This window comes from Thalassophryne amazonica, chromosome 8 (genome assembly GCF_902500255.1).
Source record: "Thalassophryne amazonica chromosome 8, fThaAma1.1, whole genome shotgun sequence".
Classification (NCBI taxonomy): Eukaryota; Metazoa; Chordata; class Actinopteri; order Batrachoidiformes; family Batrachoididae; genus Thalassophryne; species Thalassophryne amazonica.
This window is the reverse complement of record NC_047110.1, coordinates 109,480,819-109,499,739: the sequence shown is the minus strand read 5'-3', so window position 1 is coordinate 109,499,739 and position 18,921 is coordinate 109,480,819. Positions and strand designations below refer to the sequence as shown.

Below are 18,921 nucleotides of genomic sequence, written 5' to 3'. Positions count from 1 at the left end.
TTATTAGACCCCATTCCTACCAGGCTGCTCAAGGAAGCCCTACCATTATTTAATGCTTCGATCTTAAATATGATCAATCTATCTTTGTTAGTTGGCTATGTACCACAGGCTTTTAAGGTGGCAGTAATTAAACCATTACTTAAAAAGCCATCACTTGACCCAGCTATCTTAGCTAATTATAGGCCAATCTCCAACCTTCCTTTTCTCTCAAAAATTCTTGAAAGGGTAGTTGTAAAACAGCTAACTGATCATCTGCAGAGGAATGGTCTATTTGAAGAGTTTCAGTCAGGTTTTAGAATTCATCATAGTACAGAAACAGCATTAGTGAAGGTTACAAATGATCTTCTTATGGCCTCGGACAGTGGACTCATCTCTGTGCTTGTTCTGTTAGACCTCAGTGCTGCTTTTGATACTGTTGACCATAAAATTTTATTACAGAGATTAGAGCATGCCATAGGTATTAAAGGCACTGCGCTGCGGTGGTTTGAATCATATTTGTCTAATAGATTACAATTTGTTCATGTAAATGGGGAATCTTCTTCACAGACTAAAGTTAATTATGGAGTTCCACAAGGTTCTGTGCTAGGACCAATTTTATTTACTTTATACATGCTTCCCTTAGGCAGTATTATTAGACGGTATTGCTTAAATTTTCATTGTTACGCAGATGATACCCAGCTTTATCTATCCATGAAGCCAGAGGACACACACCAATTAGCTAAACTGCAGGATTGTCTTACAGACATAAAGACATGGATGACCTCTAATTTCCTGCTTTTAAACTCAGATAAAACTGAAGTTATTGTACTTGGCCCCACAAATCTTAGAAACATGGTGTCTAACCAGATCCTTACTCTGGATGGCATTACCCTGACCTCTAGTAATACTGTGAGAAATCTTGGAGTCATTTTTGATCAGGATATGTCATTCAAAGCGCATATTAAACAAATATGTAGGACTGCTTTTTTGCATTTACGCAATATCTCTAAAATCAGAAAGGTCTTGTCTCAGAGTGATGCTGAAAAACTAATTCATGCATTTATTTCCTCTAGGCTGGACTATTGTAATTCATTATTATCAGGTTGTCCTAAAAGTTCCCTAAAAAGCCTTCAGTTAATTCAAAATGCTGCAGCTAGAGTACTGACGGGGACTAGAAGGAGAGAGCATATCTCACCCATATTGGCCTCTCTTCATTGGCTTCCTGTTAATTCTAGAATAGAATTTAAAATTCTTCTTCTTACTTATAAGGTTTTGAATAATCAGGTCCCATCTTATCTTAGGGACCTCGTAGTACCATATCACCCCAATAGAGCGCTTCGCTCTCAGACTGCAGGCTTACTTGTGGTTCCTGGGGTTTGTAAGAGTAGAATGGGAGGCAGAGCCTTCAGCTTTCAGGCTCCTCTCCTGTGGAACCAGCTCCCAATTCAGATCAGGGAGACAGACACCCTCTCTACTTTTAAGATTAGGCTTAAAACTTTCCTTTTTGCTAAAGCTTATAGTTAGGGCTGGATCAGGTGACCCTGAACCATCCCTTAGTTATGCTGCTATAGACGTAGACTGCTGGGGGGTTCCCATGATGCACTGTTTCTTTCTCTTTTTGCTCTGTATGCACCACTCTGCATTTAATCATTAGTGATCGATCTCTGCTCCCCTCCACAGCATGTCTTTTTCTTGGTTCTCTCCCTCAGCCCCAACCAGTCCCAGCAGAAGACTGCCCCTCCCTGAGCCTGGTTCTGCTGGAGGTTTCTTCCTGTTAAAAGGGAGTTTTTCCTTCCCACTGTAGCCAAGTGCTTGCTCACAGGGGGTCGTTTTGACCGTTGGGGTTTTACATAATTATTGTATGGCCTTGCCTTACAATATAAAGCGCCTTGGGGCAACTGTTTGTTGTGATTTGGCGCTATATAAAAAAATTGATTGATTGATTGATAATCTCTCATCAGCCGTTAAACTTTTCACCGAAAACCAGCTAAATTTCTTGAATAGTGTCCACTCGGATATTCCTCACAGGTCCAGAAAAAATTTTGATAAAGCAACGCGCGCCGTCTCGAGCAGCATGTGAAACAAAGGAATTCAACCGAGAGGGCGGGACCACATCTCACTCAAGGCCTGCCCACAGGGAAATGACGTCACGACACGCGCATGCGCACGAGGGTTCAAGCATGATTGGTGTAATCGCACGTCATTCAAATCCATATAGTTAAAAAAAAAATAAAAGTGTCTGTTTCTTATCTAATACACCTCGTAGCAATGTCGTAACACAGTAATATCATAACATAGTAATATCATAATGTAGTAATGTCGTAACATAGCTATATCCTAACAGAGTAATATTGTAACATAGTAATGTCGTAACACAGTAATATCATAACATAGTCATATTGTAATGTAGTAATGTCGTAACATAGCTATTTCGTAACATAGTAATATTGTAATGTAGTAATATTGTAACATAGTCATATTGTAATGTAGTAATGTCGTAACATAGTCATATTGTAATGTAGTAATGTCGTAACATAGCTATATCCTAACATAGTAATATTGTAATGTAGTAATGTCGTAACATAGTCATATTGTAATGTAGTAATGTCGTAACATAGCTATATCCTAACATAGTAATATTGTAATGTAGTAATGTCGTAACATAGCTATATCCTAACACAGTAATATTGTAACATAGTAATGTCATAACAGTAATATTGTAACATAGTAATATTGTAATGTAGTAATGTTGTAACATAGCTATATCTTAACACAGTAATATTGTAACATAGTAATGTCATAACAGTAATATCCTAACATAGTAATATTGTAATGTAGTAATGTCGTAACATAGCTATATCCTAACATAGTAATATTCTAATGTAGTAATGTCGTAACATAGCTATATTCTAACATAGTAATATTGTAATGGAGTAATGTCGTAACATAGCTATATCCTAACATACTAATATTGTAATGTAGTAATGTCGTAACATAGCTATATCCTGACATAGTAATGTAATGTAGTAATGTCGTAACATAGCTATATCCTAAGATAGTAATACTGTAATGTAGTAATGTCATAACAGTAATATCCTAACATAGTAATATTGTAATGTAGTAATGTCGTAACATAGCTATATCCTAACATAGTAATATTGTAATGTAGTAATGTCGTAACATAGCTATATCCTAACACAGTAATATTGTAACATAGTAAAGTCATAACAGTAATATCCTAACATAGTAATATTGTAAAGTAGTAATGTCGTAACATAGCTATATCCTAACACAGTAATATTGTAATGTAGTAATGTCGTAACATAGCTATATCCTAACATAGTAATATTGTAATGTAGTAATGTCGTAACATAGCTATATCCTAACATAGTAATATTGTAATGTAGTAATGTCGTAACATAGCTATATCCTAACATAGTAATATTGTAATATAGTAATGTCGTTACATAGCTATATCCTAACACAGTAATATTGTAACACAATAATGTCATAACAGTAATATCGTAACATAGTAATATTGTAATGTAGTAATGTCGTAACATAGCTATATCCTAACACAGTAATATTGTAACATAGTAATGTCATAACAGTAATATTGTAACATAGTAATATTGTAATGTAGTAATGTTGTAACATAGCTATATCTTAACACAGTAATATTGTAACATAGTAATGTCATAACAGTAATATCCTAACATAGTAATATTGTAATGTAGTAATGTCGTAACATAGCTATATCCTAACATCGTAATATTGTAATGTAGTAATGTCATAACAGTAATATCCTAACATAGTAATATTGTAATGTAGTAATGTCGTAACATAGCTATATCCTAACATAGTAATATTGTAATGTAGTAATGTCGTAACATAGCTATATCCTAACATAGTAATATTGTAATGTAGTAATGTCGTAACATAGCTATATCCTGACATAGTAATATTGTAATGTAGTAATGTCGTAACATAGCTATATCCTAACATAGTAATATTGTAATGTAGTAATGTCATAACAGTAATATCCTAACATAGTAATATTGTAATGTAGTAATGTCGTAACATAGCTATATCCTAACACAGTAATATTGTAACACAGTAATGTCATAACAGTAATATTGTAACATAGTAATGTTGTAATGTAGTAATGTCGTAACATAGCTATAACCTAACACAGTAATATTGTAACATAGTAATGTCATAACAGTAATATTGTAACATAGTAATATTGTAATGTAGTAATGTCGTAACATAGCTATATCTTAACACAGTAATATTGTAATGTAGTAATGTCATAACAGTAATATCCTAACATAGTAATATTGTAATGTAGTAATGTCGTAACATAGCTATATCCTAACATAGTAATATTGTAATGTAGTAATGTCATAACATAGCTATATCCTAACATAGTAATATTGTAATGGAGTAATGTCGTAACATAGCTATATCCTAACATAGTAATATTGTAATGTAGTAATGTCGTAACATAGCTATATCTTGACATAGTAATATTGTAATGTAGTAATGTCGTAACATAGCTATATCCTAACATAGTAATATTGTAATGTAGTAATGTCATAACAGTAATATCCTAACATAGTAATATTGTAATGTAGTAATGTCGTAACATAGCTATATCCTAACATAGTAATATTGTAATGTAGTAATGTCGTAACATAGCTATATCCTAACACAGTAATATTGTAACATATTAAAGTCATAACAGTAATATCCTAACATAGTAATATTGTAATGTAGTAATGTCGTAACATAGCTATATCCTAACACAGTAATATTGTAATGTAGTAATGTCGTAACATAGCTATATCCTAACATAGTAATATTGTAATGTAGTAATGTCGTAACATAGCTATATCCTAACACAGTAATACTGTAACATAGTAATGTCATAACAGTAATATCCTAACATAGTAATATTGTAATGTAGTAATGTCGTAACATAGCTATATCCTAACACAGTAATATTGTAACATAGTAATGTCATAACAGTAATATCCTAACAGAGTAATATTGTAATGTAGTAATGTCGTAACATAGCTATATCCTAACACAGTAATATTGTAACATAGTAATGTCATAACAGTAATATCCTAACATAGTAATATTGTAATGTAGTAATGTCATAACATAGCTATATCCTAACATAGTAATATTGTAATGTAGTAATGTCGTAACACAGCTATATCCTAACACAGTAATATTGTAATGTAGTAATGTCGTAACATAGCTATATCCTAACACAGTAATATTGTAATGTAGTAATGTCGTAACATAGCTATATCCTAACACAGTAATATTGTAATGTAGTAATGTCGTAACATAGCTATATCCTAACATAGTAATATTGTAATGTAGTAATGTCGTAACATAGCTATATCCTAACACAGTAATATTGTAACATAGTAATGTCATAACAGTAATATCCTAACATAGTAATATTGTAATGTAGTAATGTCATAACATAGCTATATCCTAACACAGTAATACTGTAACATAGTAATGTCATAACAGTAATATCCTAACATAGTAATATTGTAATGTAGTAATGTCATAACATAGCTATATCCTAACATAGTAATATTGTAATGTAGTAATGTCGTAACATAGCTATATCCTAACATAGTAATATTGTAGTGTAGTAATGTTGTAACACAGCTATATCCTAACATAGTAATATTGTAGTGTAGTAATGTTGTAACACAGCTATATCCTAACATAGTAATATTGTAATGTAGTAATGTCGACACATAGCTATATCCTAACATAGTAATATTGTAATGTAGTAATGTTGTAGCATAGCTATATCCTAACATAGTAATATTGTAATGTAGTAATGTCGTAATATAGTAAAATTGTAATGTACAGCTTCAGAACATGGGGGGGGGATCAGGGTGAGAAGGTCAAACTCGCAGTTTTAAAACCCTCATGTATCATTTACTACCTCTGATTATAAGTCGCAGCTCTAAAGAAATGCCTCTTGAAGAGAAAAACCTCAGACATAAGTCGAACCTGAGTATAAGTAGCAGGACTTCCCAATCTAGTTGAATATTGTCCTGACAGTACAACGTGTGAATCTATGAACTTCTTTCTGAATGTTGCGTGCGCGTGCGTGACGTCCGAGCTGGCAGGTACCTTGTCCAATCTTGACAAAGCCGATGATGATGATGAGGCTGAGGGCCAGGAGTTTTGCTGCAGCAAAGAAGTCCTGGACTCTGGTGGCTGCCTTCACGCTGTAGCAGTTCACAAAGGTCAGCAAGACTGCAGAGACACAAACACACACACGGTGCGTTCAGTGGACACAAACTTAAAAAAACCCTATGGTGACCGAGAGTGAGACCACGACACGTCCAAAACCAGACAACACCAGCAAATACAGAAAAACACACACACAAAAAGACACCAACATCAATTCTGCAACGGGAAGATACAGCTTGCAAAATGAGAAAAAGCAGTAAAACACAGAGAATACAAAAAAATATCATCTCCAGCACATGCAACACTTTACTTTGATGACGTGTGCTGCAAATTCGTAAGATGCACACACAGAGAGACGAGCCGCAAACCTCCACAACACAAAAAGAGGCTTCAACCCAGCGGACTTTTACTGACAGACCTTTAGTACATCGCAGAGCTCTACTAGCTCTCACACAAACTGCTGTGTCGCAAACTCTGGCACACTCCCATTCAGTCAATCATTACTGCCCATTGCATTCCACTCAATCAATTAATCCTCATATCTAATGATGGTTAAAGTGTGGGCCGCAGCCCCCTGGTGTGCTGTGAAAATACTGATGGTGGGTCATGAACGGTTATTTAAAAATAAATAAATAGAAACGTGTTTGATTTTCAATTTTGAAAAAAAAGTTTACAATCACCTACATTTACTATAATACATGCATGGAGATACATCATCTCACCGTTTCTGGCCTTTCTGAAGTACTTTTGATGTTTTTGAATGGGGGGGGGGGGCAAATCACACATAAAAACACGTTTAACAGCAACGAAGCCCCTCAGACGCTCATATGTGTGCAGGAGTATCTGCTCCTACGTGCAGTTTGGTGACAAGGAAACAACTCACTGAACTAATAAATAAATATATTGTGAGAAGAATCGACTGGCTGATTATCATCCAGGGATCAGCCAATTATAGGCACCAATTATCAGTGCCGGTAATTAGTGGACTCCTAAAACGTAAGTCACAGTACCCGTCTGTGAATCCCTGCAGGACAAACGCAGTCTCAAAACTGGAGCCCATTAAACATGATTAACTAAAGCAGCAGGTCCCTTCAGAGCTGCTGAATCAGGTCGAGACCACAATAGAGAAGCAGCAGAGCACAAAGGGGCTTTGTCCTAAAGACAGAACACCAGAGTACAGTAGAGGGCTGAACACACACACAGACACACAACTTTCTAATACATGTCACATGCGTACATGTTCTCACAGAACCAGGTCAGACAGAACAATGAGCCAGAGACCTGAGTGGACGTGAGGGCTGACTTGGCCCTCATCCTCACGGTGACCCGGACCACCCCACCGCCCACACTACAGGCACGCATAACCCTGATGAGATATACGAGGGCGAGCCGCTCCACAAGAAGCCTTATCATGTGGTCTCAGGCCTTGTGTCGGACTCAAGATTAGGTCCGAGTGTTACCACACAATCATGGCACACAGACTTCAAAGAAGGACCAAGATGGAAAAACGCAGGATGCTTCTCAGCTCTGCTCAGGCAAAGTCTAAAACAACAGCCAAGCGGGTTTTTTTGAAACACAGAATAACCCTTTAAAAAAAATTCTTCTTAACTGAGTCACCAGCTGTCTGCTGGGGGCTGCTTTGATGAACATTTTTGCTTTATGACATAACAAGGGGATCACCTCAGGAAAACAGAAAGTCTGGATTCTGTCCACCTGCCTTCGTCAGCATACCCAGTGAGACATAATGTCAAATTTTAGACAATGCCACATGTTCATTCTCACACATTTTACCTGTATAAATATTTTGAAGTAATTATCTTCAAATGGTTGGCACATGATAAATTTTTGCAGAGTAAAATAGGCTCTGCAGGAGTGTGTTTTGTCCTGCTCCAAACACAGTTAAATCTACTCTATCAATGTATCAGTGAACTCTTGTGGAGTTGATCAACATGATTCAGGGCTCGAAATAGTACGTGCATGTGCTAGTTTGTGCACGTATTATTCGAGCGGTGCACGTAATTTTATACTGCACTAGCACTGGTGCAAGTAACTTTATCCAAGTTTTATCAACTATAAGCACCAGTAAAATTAACCAATAAAGGAATAAATAAGGGAAAAAAAAACAATTTCCAGTGTTGTCTTCGTCTTCCCTGCGTTTTATGACTGTCACACACGGAGCGAGTTGCTGTGCTCTATTTGTTGTGTTTGCATGCACACATGTAAACAAAGAAAAGAAAAAAAACTGGCTGCCACTGCGGTTCCAGTCACCATTTGTTTTATTATACATCTGTGTAGTTAATAAAATTATCTTCACAGACGATTAGTTCACGCACGCATGTGAAAAAAAAAACTGGTTGCCGCTGCGGCTCTGTAGTTCCTCGCTCTCTCTCCCCTCAAACTCTGTCATAATTGTGTTATAAACTAGTCACCATTTGTTTTATTATACATCTGTGTAGTTAATAAAATTATCTTCACGGACGATTAGTTCGCGCACACGTGAAAAAAAAAAAAAAACTGGTTGCCGCTGCGGCTCTGTAGTTCCTCGCTCTCTCTCCCCTCAAACTCTGTCATAATTGTGTTATAAACCAGTCACCATTTGTTTAATTATACATCTGTGTAGTTAATAAATAAAATAATCTTCACAGACAATTCGTTTGTGCGTGCATGTGAAAAAAAAATGGAGGGGAGAGCAGCAGCAAACTCTCCCCAGAGAGGAAGAGTCTGACACATCAGAGGAGGAGTTTTAAGGTTGATATAAGACTGACTATTGGTTGTGCAAGTAACTTTTTTTGGTGCAAGTAATTTTTTTGTTACTAGCACCAGTGCAAGTAGGTTAAAACATGTATTTCGACCCCTATGATTTAACACTACGATAAAAGATGATTTAACATGACTTGAGATCACGTGTGCAGGGTCCGTTTCACTCTGCACAGTGTGATAGACACACTATGACAATTTACAATTACACTATGTGGAGTTAAAAGCAGCTCAAATTTTTATCTTACAAAAGGACAAACTATTTATGTTTTCTTTCTGTCTTTTTCCCCAATTTCTTCTTTTCAACTTAACATTAACTTATTAGTTTAATTTAACTTTATTGTATTCCAGCACTTTAAATACACACACACACACACTAATCTTCAACTGCTTAGTCCAATCAAGGGTCGTGGGGAGCTGGAGTCTATCCCAGCGGTCATAGAGCGCGAGACGGAGTACACCCAGGACAGGACGCCGGTCTGTCACAGGGACACAAATAAACAAACAAACACAGTCACACCTACAGGCACACCTACGGACAATTCAAAGATTTCAATCCACCTAACCCACACGTCTTTGGATGTAGTTCCCACGCAAACACAAGGAGAACATGCAAACTCCACCCAGAAAGGCCACAGGCGAGAATTGAATCCGTGACCTTCTTGCTGTGAGGCAACAGTCCTAACCATTAAGCCACCGTGCTGTCTGTGCTGAAATATCTCCGGAACATAATTCTCCAAATTCCTTCTTCCAAAAACTCGGAGACTCACATGGTGAAACTCGTTCTCAATCACACGCCTGGTGAAAGTGTAAATGAGTGCTGGAACATAACCTACCGTGCTGCCCCCGCACTTTAAATACTAAATTTGTTCATGCTGAAAGTTTAGAAAAAAGTACAGTAAACCATCTTGTGTGTAAAGAACTTTTGGATACAATTTGAGCACTCAAAAAATAATAACAGTAATTTTATATATATATATATATATATATATATATATATATATATATATATATATATATATATATATATATATATATTACAACTCTGAAACATATTTGTTTATTAGTAAGGTCTAAATAAGTAAACAGAATTTAAATGTGTTTTTTTATCCTCCATCAGCGCGCGCGAGCTGATGAAATACCGCCGGATGTTTCGCTACCGTGTTTGCGCGTGCGCAGCGCGCGCGACCCTGACAACTTCTGATTATTTATTGATTTGTGTGTGTGTTCGCGTATTTCCCCGTTTGTCGGTCCAACTCACGGATGCACAGGCAGGCCACCAGCTTGGCGCCGGTCTCCGGCACCGCGCACACCGGGAAGAGCGGCTTCAGCAGGTTGGTGGCGAACACGTAGGCGATGATGTACTGCGACGAGGGCCGGATGATCAGCAGCTCGATCCACAGCTTGAGGAAGGCCGGCAGCGAGCCGTACACCTCCAGGATGTAAGCGTAGTCGCCGCCGGACTTGGTGATGGTGGTTCCCAGCTCGGCGTAGCAGAGCGCGCCCACGGTGGAGAAAAGCCCGCACAGCGCCCACAGCACGAGCGAGAGCCCGGGCGAGCCCGCCTCCTTCACCACGCCGCTCGGCGTGATGAAGATGCCCGAGCCGATGATGGTGCCCACGATGATGGCCACGCCGTTCAGCAGCGTGATGTTTCTCTTCAGCACCACCACCCCGTCCTCGCCTCCTCCGGGGCTCTGGCCGTCGCTGCCCTGCCGGGAGTCCCCCAGCAGCATCTTCTCGGTCACCTGCGGGTCCTCCTCCTCCTGCTTCCCCGCCGAACAGTTCGAGTGTCTCTTTTTCAAAGCGTACATGGTTCTCGGTGTGTGTGGTGGTGGTGGTGCCGCCGGCCGGGCTCCACCTCGAGGAGTGCGCGGAGTGTCTGCTGGGAGTCCGCGGCGCGCTGCTTCCTCGACGAGGCGACGATACCAACTGACATGACGGAGAAAACCAAAACCTGCCCCCGCTTCAGCTCGGCGGCTCGCGCTGCTGCCTGTGTGCGCCTCCTAACGGCTGGTTACGGTACTGCGTCGCCCTCCGAACAACATAACATAGCATTTTATTGTGTGATACAAATAGTACATAAAGGCACACATCAAAAGTTAAAATCCATAATAATACTAATTATACCATTAGTACATAAAACACACATCCAAAGTTAAAGTAGTAACAGTTAAAAAACAACAACAATTTTAAAATGCTATCGATATGTAGCAAGGTGAAGTCCGGATTGAAAAGATGTTCCCGCTAGCTTGGCTAACAGGGAATTCCCCTTTGGCTGACCTGGTGGAGTTCTGGTCTTTAGTTTGAGCAGTCCGGGGTTCGATCCCGCCGCCATCCCAGCCACAAAGGTCCTCCCGTCACAAATCCATTGAGGCGTCCCCGCACAGGTTCGAATCCTGCCGACAACGGCAGATGTGACCGGAGGACCCTTGTGGCCGGGACGAGGGAGACGACGGAACATCCTTTCAATCCGGACTTCACCTTGCTACAGATACAAAAGCACACCTCCTAAGCTAAAAACCATAACAATACCTTAAATCCATAAAATACCAATCATACTTTTCTTTAAAAACATTGATGCTGGGCGAGTTAACCATGGTTAGGTAAACTGTTCCACAAGGTGACAATTATATTGCAAAAAAAAATTCTTTCCGACGTTGTCTTGACCTAATAACCTTTAACATAGTTGGTCCAGATTCTGTCTGATCTGATTTGATCATGTCACCCAGCAAAAAGCACAATTCCTTTTTCACATGTGTGTAGCGGCTGCACTCTGCGTTGTGTTGTTATGACTCCACACATTCACTCCCCTCGGGACGCGAACTCACGATCTCTGGCATGGGAGTCGGACTCTAACCAGAAGGCTAAAACCAGGGCTCTGGCCTTGTGACCAGAGAATCCTTTTAAGCAATTGGGAGTGAGGTTTACTCACTACAGCTGCACAGCGACACCTGCTGGCCTCCGTTGCATATGGCATCCAATAATAAACTGCTGTGATCGCACAGCATCCAATAAGAAGCCACTGTGGTTATCGTGACATAAAGAGGGACATCATGGCGTCGAAAACCAACCCCTTGGTCACATTAGCTACAAAGCAACCAGCTGCCATTCATTTTCAGTCAGAGTGGGTGTTTGATCCAACAGTCACATTAGCCAAAAGCGACAGGGACAAAGGGCAACAATCAGTCGGCATTTGCCACTTGAAGGCGGTTCCAAAGGCGCGGTCAGCTCTTGTTTACTTGTTGTTAATGGGTGCAGTGTTTAATGATAGATTGGAATTGTGGGAAAACCAGGTGCCGTCACTTGATTTCAGTCCGACACCTTTCACAGTGACATTCCTGTGTCGCTAGTTAGCATGCTAACATCTCTAAGATGTCTTGTAAATCACCTCAGAAGTATCATCTGGTTACAAAATAAGGGTTTTAGATATAGAAGTGTTTATTTCTCACTAACCTTTATAAAATCTGTGAAAAAAAAATGATAGCATATTAGATTTGGACAGAAATATGGCTGTTTTGGAGCATATTCTGCCATCTTGGATTATTTTGTTCGTGTGAACAACCAGTTGATGCCACGCTGCCTCTTAACTTAGATTGGTAGTCTCTGTGTCGTGTCACTCAGCATTTGCAAGAAATAGACTTCTCGTCTATTTTGGTTCTGCCTAGCAGGCGGCAGAGCGACTGCTGTCGCCTGTCACTACGGAATGTCCGTTTGTGTACGGTACCATATCAACAGTAATGGCTAGAATTGTTTGCACAGTGACCCAGATTTAAATGATCACATTACTGATATTTTCCTAAAGGGGTCATATGAAAGAAAATTTATTTTTATCTAACTTTTGCATTTAAATGAAAATGGGGTTTCATGATGAACATCCTCAAAGTACCAGTTTTGTAAGTCTATGCTAGTTTAAAATGTCCTGCTTTAAGCAAAATTCAGGCCTGAAACATTTTGATTTAGGTTTCAGTGACATATGTGTAGTGTCGGTCATATAAGTGACCTATGTTAGCTTGTTGAAGAGTGTACATTGTCATTGTTTGAAATAATAATTAAGCTAAAAAAGTTTTCAGATGTTGCAATCTAAAGATGTGTTTGGATGAAAGCTGTATGTAATATTTGTAATATTTCACATAGTGTGAAAGCTAAGGTGGTAATGCTTTTTGTTAATGTTGGCTCATATACAAAAAAAATGCATAAATGTTTTGAAAAGCTATTGTAATGTCTTTAAATAATTTTGTGAACAAATTGACAAGAGCCTTTGGCTGGGCTAGGCTAGTTAGCTAGCTAGCTCATGCAACTGTTGTAGCTTAATGAGTTGGTGGTGTATCTCCTTTCTGCAGCTCTGTCCCATTAGTGGAGCTCTTCTTCCTCATTTCCATCCTAGTTTCCCTTCAGTAACTGCCTGATATGTCCTAGCCACTTCTTCTTCCAGTCTGTCAGTTTTCACTAATTCTCTTTCAGTTTCAATTTGTAGTCAGAGACTATGTAGGATTCATCATATTTTCTGGAGTGTAATTCGCACCAGAGTAAAAAAAAAAAAAAAAAAATCACACTTGTCAAAAAATGCCTCTTGAAGAAGAAAAACAACAACAGATTTTTGTTATTGTTTGTTTTGTCCAAGTCACATCCTTATTTGCGTGAAGCAAATAAGGATCCATGACTCACCCTACCTATCTTGCAACATAAGGACTTTTAAATTCCAAAAATTAATCAAGATTGTCACACTCTGCATAAACTATGAGTCCAATTCACATTTTAGGGGATATATCTGATTCAGGTTGGGTCTGGCAGCCATCACCGATGTCACGCACCACTACGTCAACCACATCACGGAACCGACGTTTATCATCTTGATTAATCGCAATAATTCTAAAATACAGAAAACCTGTCTGTGTCCTCTTCAGTTGTATTTGCAAAGTTGTAACATTTGTGATACAAAGTGTTTGATTTTGTTCCTTCATCGGAAGCTGATAAGATAAACGTGTGTGAGAGAGAGGTTTCCTTGTGTGTACTGCATTTACATAGCACTTTTCCGTCTGCATCAGATGCTCAAAGCGCTTTACAATAATGCCTCACATTCACCCAGATGTGAGGGTGCTGCCACGCAAGGCGCCCACTACACACCGGGAACAACTAGGGGATTAAGGACCTGTGTGGAGTCTATAGTTATCAAAAACTGAGTGACTGTGCAGGAGAGCCAGGTTGTCTGGGTGTCTTGGTGGCTTTCCTCACTCTGCTTCTTGCACAATCTTCCAATACTTTTGGAGGGCACTGTACATGCCTGTGAGCTGCAGCAGTTAGGTTTCCTTCTTTCTGCTTCCCGCCCACTTTCATACTATCCAATGAAATTGGAGCCTAAACAAAGCCCTGTGCAACACGCCTACAAGGCGTGACCGAACGTTGAGAGGCTCCAACTGCTGTTTCAGTTTTCACATCAAAGTTTCATCATCTTTTTTTTCCTCTTCATCTTTTCTCCTCCTCCTCTCAGGTGAAGGTGTTCTGTGTCTTGCTCAAGGACAATTTGACAGTGTTCATGGACCGCCTGCTCTGCCGCCTCAGAGATATTGAATGAAGGCCAACGATGAAAATGTTTCACCGGGATGGAGATCTGTTTGTGTCGGCCGCCGTCTTTAGTGATGACCGGCAGGTTGCAGCAGGTTTGGCTCAAAGTTCTGTATGACATTTGAGCTCAGTCCAGATTCAAACATAGAAAAATTCAACGTGACAGGCGACCACAGCTTACACGTGTCATTATGTTTGATTTAAAGCCTGTTTCAGGAGCGGACGTGTTCAGGGAGATCTGAGGGCGCGGCTCCACTCCAGCGTGTGGAATTTGAGAGGCTGGATTACAAATGTGTGTCAGAGTAAAGGTGATGTGACAGAATCTTGTGAGCGTAGGAAGGTGTTTGGGATCCGTGTTCCCCAACCGGGATTAGGTCAACTCTTCCCAGGAATACACAAGAAGTTTCAAAAAAATATCCTGGTTTTTGCTTAATAATAATTTGCAAATATAGTAACTGTTGGCAAGAAGAAGTCTGATCCAAGTCCGAGCCTGGAATAGTTTGAATGCTATTTCCTTAAATAAACCTAGTCACACTTTACACAATAAGCACACATTAGTTGGCATGACTTAATGCAGTAATAAGCATTAACTAACCATTAATTAAGAGTTAATTAATGTTTAGAAATCATATTAATGTGTTGGCATCTTCATAAATTATTAAATGTATAAATTAATACATTATTTAATGTGAACACCCTTAATAAACTATTAAACGTAAATCCCTGTTATTAACGCTTAATTACTGCATTAATTCAAGTGCCCTCACTGTGTGTGACAATAAAACCCAAACCCTTCTGGAAATCACGGTTTCTGATAGGTCAGGGGTAACTTCAGGTTACATTGGGGGTACAGGACTGAAAAGGAGCTGAGAAGGTCTGTCCTGGGTCAAGACTTTGTTGGGCGTCAATCCAGCACCAACTCGCCGCTGTAATACGACTCTGACGAGGCTGCAGCTGACTCTCAGATGGTTTCTGTGCCAAACCCACAAGGCAGATAACTCAAGTTTGACCTCTGTGTCCCAGGTCAGGACGCATTTCCATCGAGCAGATGCTCAAAGCGCTTTGCAGTGATGCCTCACATTAATCTCAGTCAAATCTGGTACCTGTTTTTATCGTTGGGTGGACAATGCAGATGAGGTGTTTTGTTAAATGACATAAGACAGGTAGCACTAGTGGGATCCAAACCCTGGTCTGTATATCAGCAGGCCCGCTCTTCATCCACAGCTGTACCTGCTCTACAGATATGGCAAATTATGCCAAAGTATTTCACAGTCCAATCTGTTAAACATCAATCTGCCATATTTTAAAGGGGTCATACTGTGTTGGGATTTTGATAAACAGTTGAATGTGTTTGAGTTTTCACATTAAATATCTTCAAAGTCCCACAAGTCTGCCATCTACGTACAGACTAACCCAGTATAAACAAAACAGTGGCCTGGAAAAGCTCATTTTAAACTTCTGTGACATATGTCACAGATGCTCCGCACTCATGCCACACAACAAGAATGTCCTGGGTTCAGTTCCCCGGGTGGCTCCCTCCTTCCTGTGTGGAGTTTGCGAACTCTCCTCACAACACTAAAACGTGCATGTTACACTACAGATGCTAAACAACTAGGGATGGGTATTGATAAGATTTTATCGATATCGATGCCATTATCGATTCTGCTTATCAATTCGATTCCCTTATTGATACCTCTTGTGAATTTTGTACTAAAAGTAGGCTTTACAGGTTTTCTGTGTATTTCATTGAGTCTTAAAGTAAATAAATATGAAATTGGCCACTGTATCCTTGATCTCTGGACATAAATAAAAATAAACAAAACGGTGTTTCGCTTTGAAGTTATTAATTCAGACTGGACTCTGTCATTCTAACTTGACTCTTCAGAGAGCTGTGCAGTGTTTGGAGCTGTGTGAACAGAACGGAGGACGATTCTCGTTTCTTTCTCACAACAAGACAGGAGTCCCAGTTAGTAACTTTAATCTGCACAAAAGTGACTCACAATTGACATATTCAGGGATGAAAGTGGTGAAAAACAAAAAAAAAGCTGAAACCCAAAATTACCCCCCAACACCACGTGCACAAAAATGTTTGAATTCTAGAAGCTCTGAAATACAATCTGGGACTATTCCAGAAGATAAACTGGAGTGAGTGCAGCATCCATTTAGTGAGGAAAAAAATACAACTTTCCTTATTCAAATTCATTCCAGTAGTATTCTGTTCTTACTAGGATGCAGCAGTTTTCTAGTTTGTCAGATAGTTCTGGAGGAAATCACTGAAGAAATTAACAAACTGAAAATATGGTTTGACCAAAACAAACTGTCATTAAACTTAAATAAGACAGAGATGAAATGGAGGTGTGAGAGTCACTAGGTGTTCACAGGAAACACTTATTTCTGTATGTATTTATTTATTTATGTATGTTCATTGTTAGTTGGTTTTATATGTTCTGTTGTGTTTCTATTCAGGTTCTTTTTGTCTCTTTCACTAAAATTGTATATAATAACTAATCATTAGATTAGTTATTAACAAAAAATAAATTTTAAAAATATTACAATTTGTAATACATTTTGACTCTTTTACGACAATGGGAATGGGAGGCAGAGCCTTCAGCTTTCAGGCTCCTCTCCTGTGGAACCAGCTCCCAATTCAGATCAGGCAGACAGACACCCTCTCTACTTTTAAGATTAGGCTTAAAACTTTCCTTTTTGCTAAAGCTTATAGTTAGGGCTGGATCAGGTGACCCTGAATCATCCCTTAGTTATGCTGCTATAGACGTAGACTGCTGGGGGGTTCCCATGATGCACTGTTTCTCTTTTTGCTCTGTATGCACCACTCTGCATTTAATCATTAGTGATCGATCTCTGCTCCCCTCCACAGCATGTCTTTTTCCTGGTTCTCTCCCTCAGCCCCAACCAGTCCCAGCAGAAGACTGCCCCTCCCTGAGCCTGGTTCTGCTGGAGGTTTCTTCCTGTTAAAAGGGAGTTTTTCCTTCCCACTGTAGCCAAGTGCTTGCTCACAGGGGGTCGTTTTGACCGTTGGGGTTTTACATAATTATTGTATGGCCTTGCCTTACAATATAAAGCGCCTTGGGGCAACTGTTTGTTGTGATTTGGCGCTATATAAAAAAATTGATTGATTGATTGATTGATTGACAAACGCTTGACAGCTGCAACTGCTATATGCTAACTTTAACATTGAAAATGCCATAGACATGCTAACGCGTTAGCATCGGTCCCGTTGTTACGTTATAAAATACATCTATCAAATGTTTCAGAAGACCATAACAGGTCTTTAGGGTTTTAGTGGGGGAAAATTAAGATAAGCGAAAGAAAAAAATGAATCAATGAAGCAATGATCGAAGCACTGCTTCGATTGGTTCAAGGTTCAAAGCAAAGCCACACTGCAGAAAAGTTTATTACAGACCCGCTGCAGGGTCTGTAATCAATGTAGAGAAATTATAATTTTCCTGACAAACACCCCCCAAAAACAACGGCCACTCTGAAGGACCGATAACAGAATCGTTAAGCACAAAGCTTATGGGTGTCGGATTGAATCATTTCTTAACAATACCCGAAAGGAACCGGTTCTGGATACCCAAACCATCGGCTAATTCGCACACGCCGTATGTCTGTTAATGTGCACCGTCCCTGATGAAATAAAGAGATTTAAAATGGAGTTTGTGTTTCTTAATGATTGATGGAAATGAATTCTGTGAAGGCTTTCAGTTGTCCAGGTGGTTTCCATAGTAGAGAAGCCTGAATTTTCGACTGGACTGGGTTGCTTGTTCTCTACAAGAGTCAAGACAGAACTCAGACTACCAGAGCAAGAATTTTAGCCGAGGAAGCTTCTGTGATTTGAAGCAAAACGTCCTCACGTCAAGTAACCCAGTCCAGTCGAAGATTCAAGCTTCTCTACTATGATGAAAATGAACTAAAATGCACATTCAGTGGTTTTGAATTTTTTGTTTGTTTTTGTTTTTTAACTGGCTGTAAAAGTTTTGATTTCCTGCGACTTCATTGACAGCTTAGGCATAATTTTATTTGTTTTTGACCAGGTGTGTACTTTGTACCCAGACAGGTAATTTGTTGCTCTCTGGTATTTGTTCTGCACAAAGCTTCAGGATGCAGAAGCTTCGTTTGAATTTGAGCCACAGATGAAAAAAGTGCAAATGCAGTTTTGTTCATCTGTTGTCTTTGGCTCATCTTGTGTCTGCAAAGGGCCTGGAGTAACAACTCTGTCATTGCACTAAAAGAGTCTGGTATCAGGATTTTGCAGCCAGTTCAAGTACAAGTTAGAATTGAAAAAAGTGATAATTTAGCCAATAATTGCTTTTGCATTCCCAAGTTTTTTTTTTTTTAATAATGTGCCAGGTTGGACCACCT

At 39.2% G+C, this 18,921-nt stretch overlaps 1 protein-coding gene and 1 long non-coding RNA gene across 2 annotated transcripts in view; one reads left to right on the top strand and one right to left on the bottom strand.

Annotated features, from left to right (window-relative positions):
* Positions 1 to 10,984, bottom strand: part of slc7a5 (solute carrier family 7 member 5) — a 68,088-nt gene extending 57,104 nt beyond the window's left edge. Inside the window, exons 1-2 of the mRNA XM_034177244.1 lie at positions 10,235 to 10,984; positions 6,154 to 6,279 (exon numbers count right to left, since the gene is read on the bottom strand). Coding sequence (XP_034033135.1) covers positions 6,154 to 6,279; positions 10,235 to 10,787 — 679 coding nt within the window. The 5' untranslated portion in view covers positions 10,788 to 10,984. The remainder of the gene's footprint in view (positions 1 to 6,153; positions 6,280 to 10,234) is intronic.
* Positions 10,874 to 14,947, top strand: LOC117516301. Its single transcript, XR_004562357.1, has 2 exons — positions 10,874 to 10,995; positions 14,465 to 14,947. It is a non-coding gene; the product is annotated as an uncharacterized LOC117516301 (long non-coding RNA).
* The last annotated feature ends 3,974 nt before the right edge of the window (positions 14,948 to 18,921 follow it).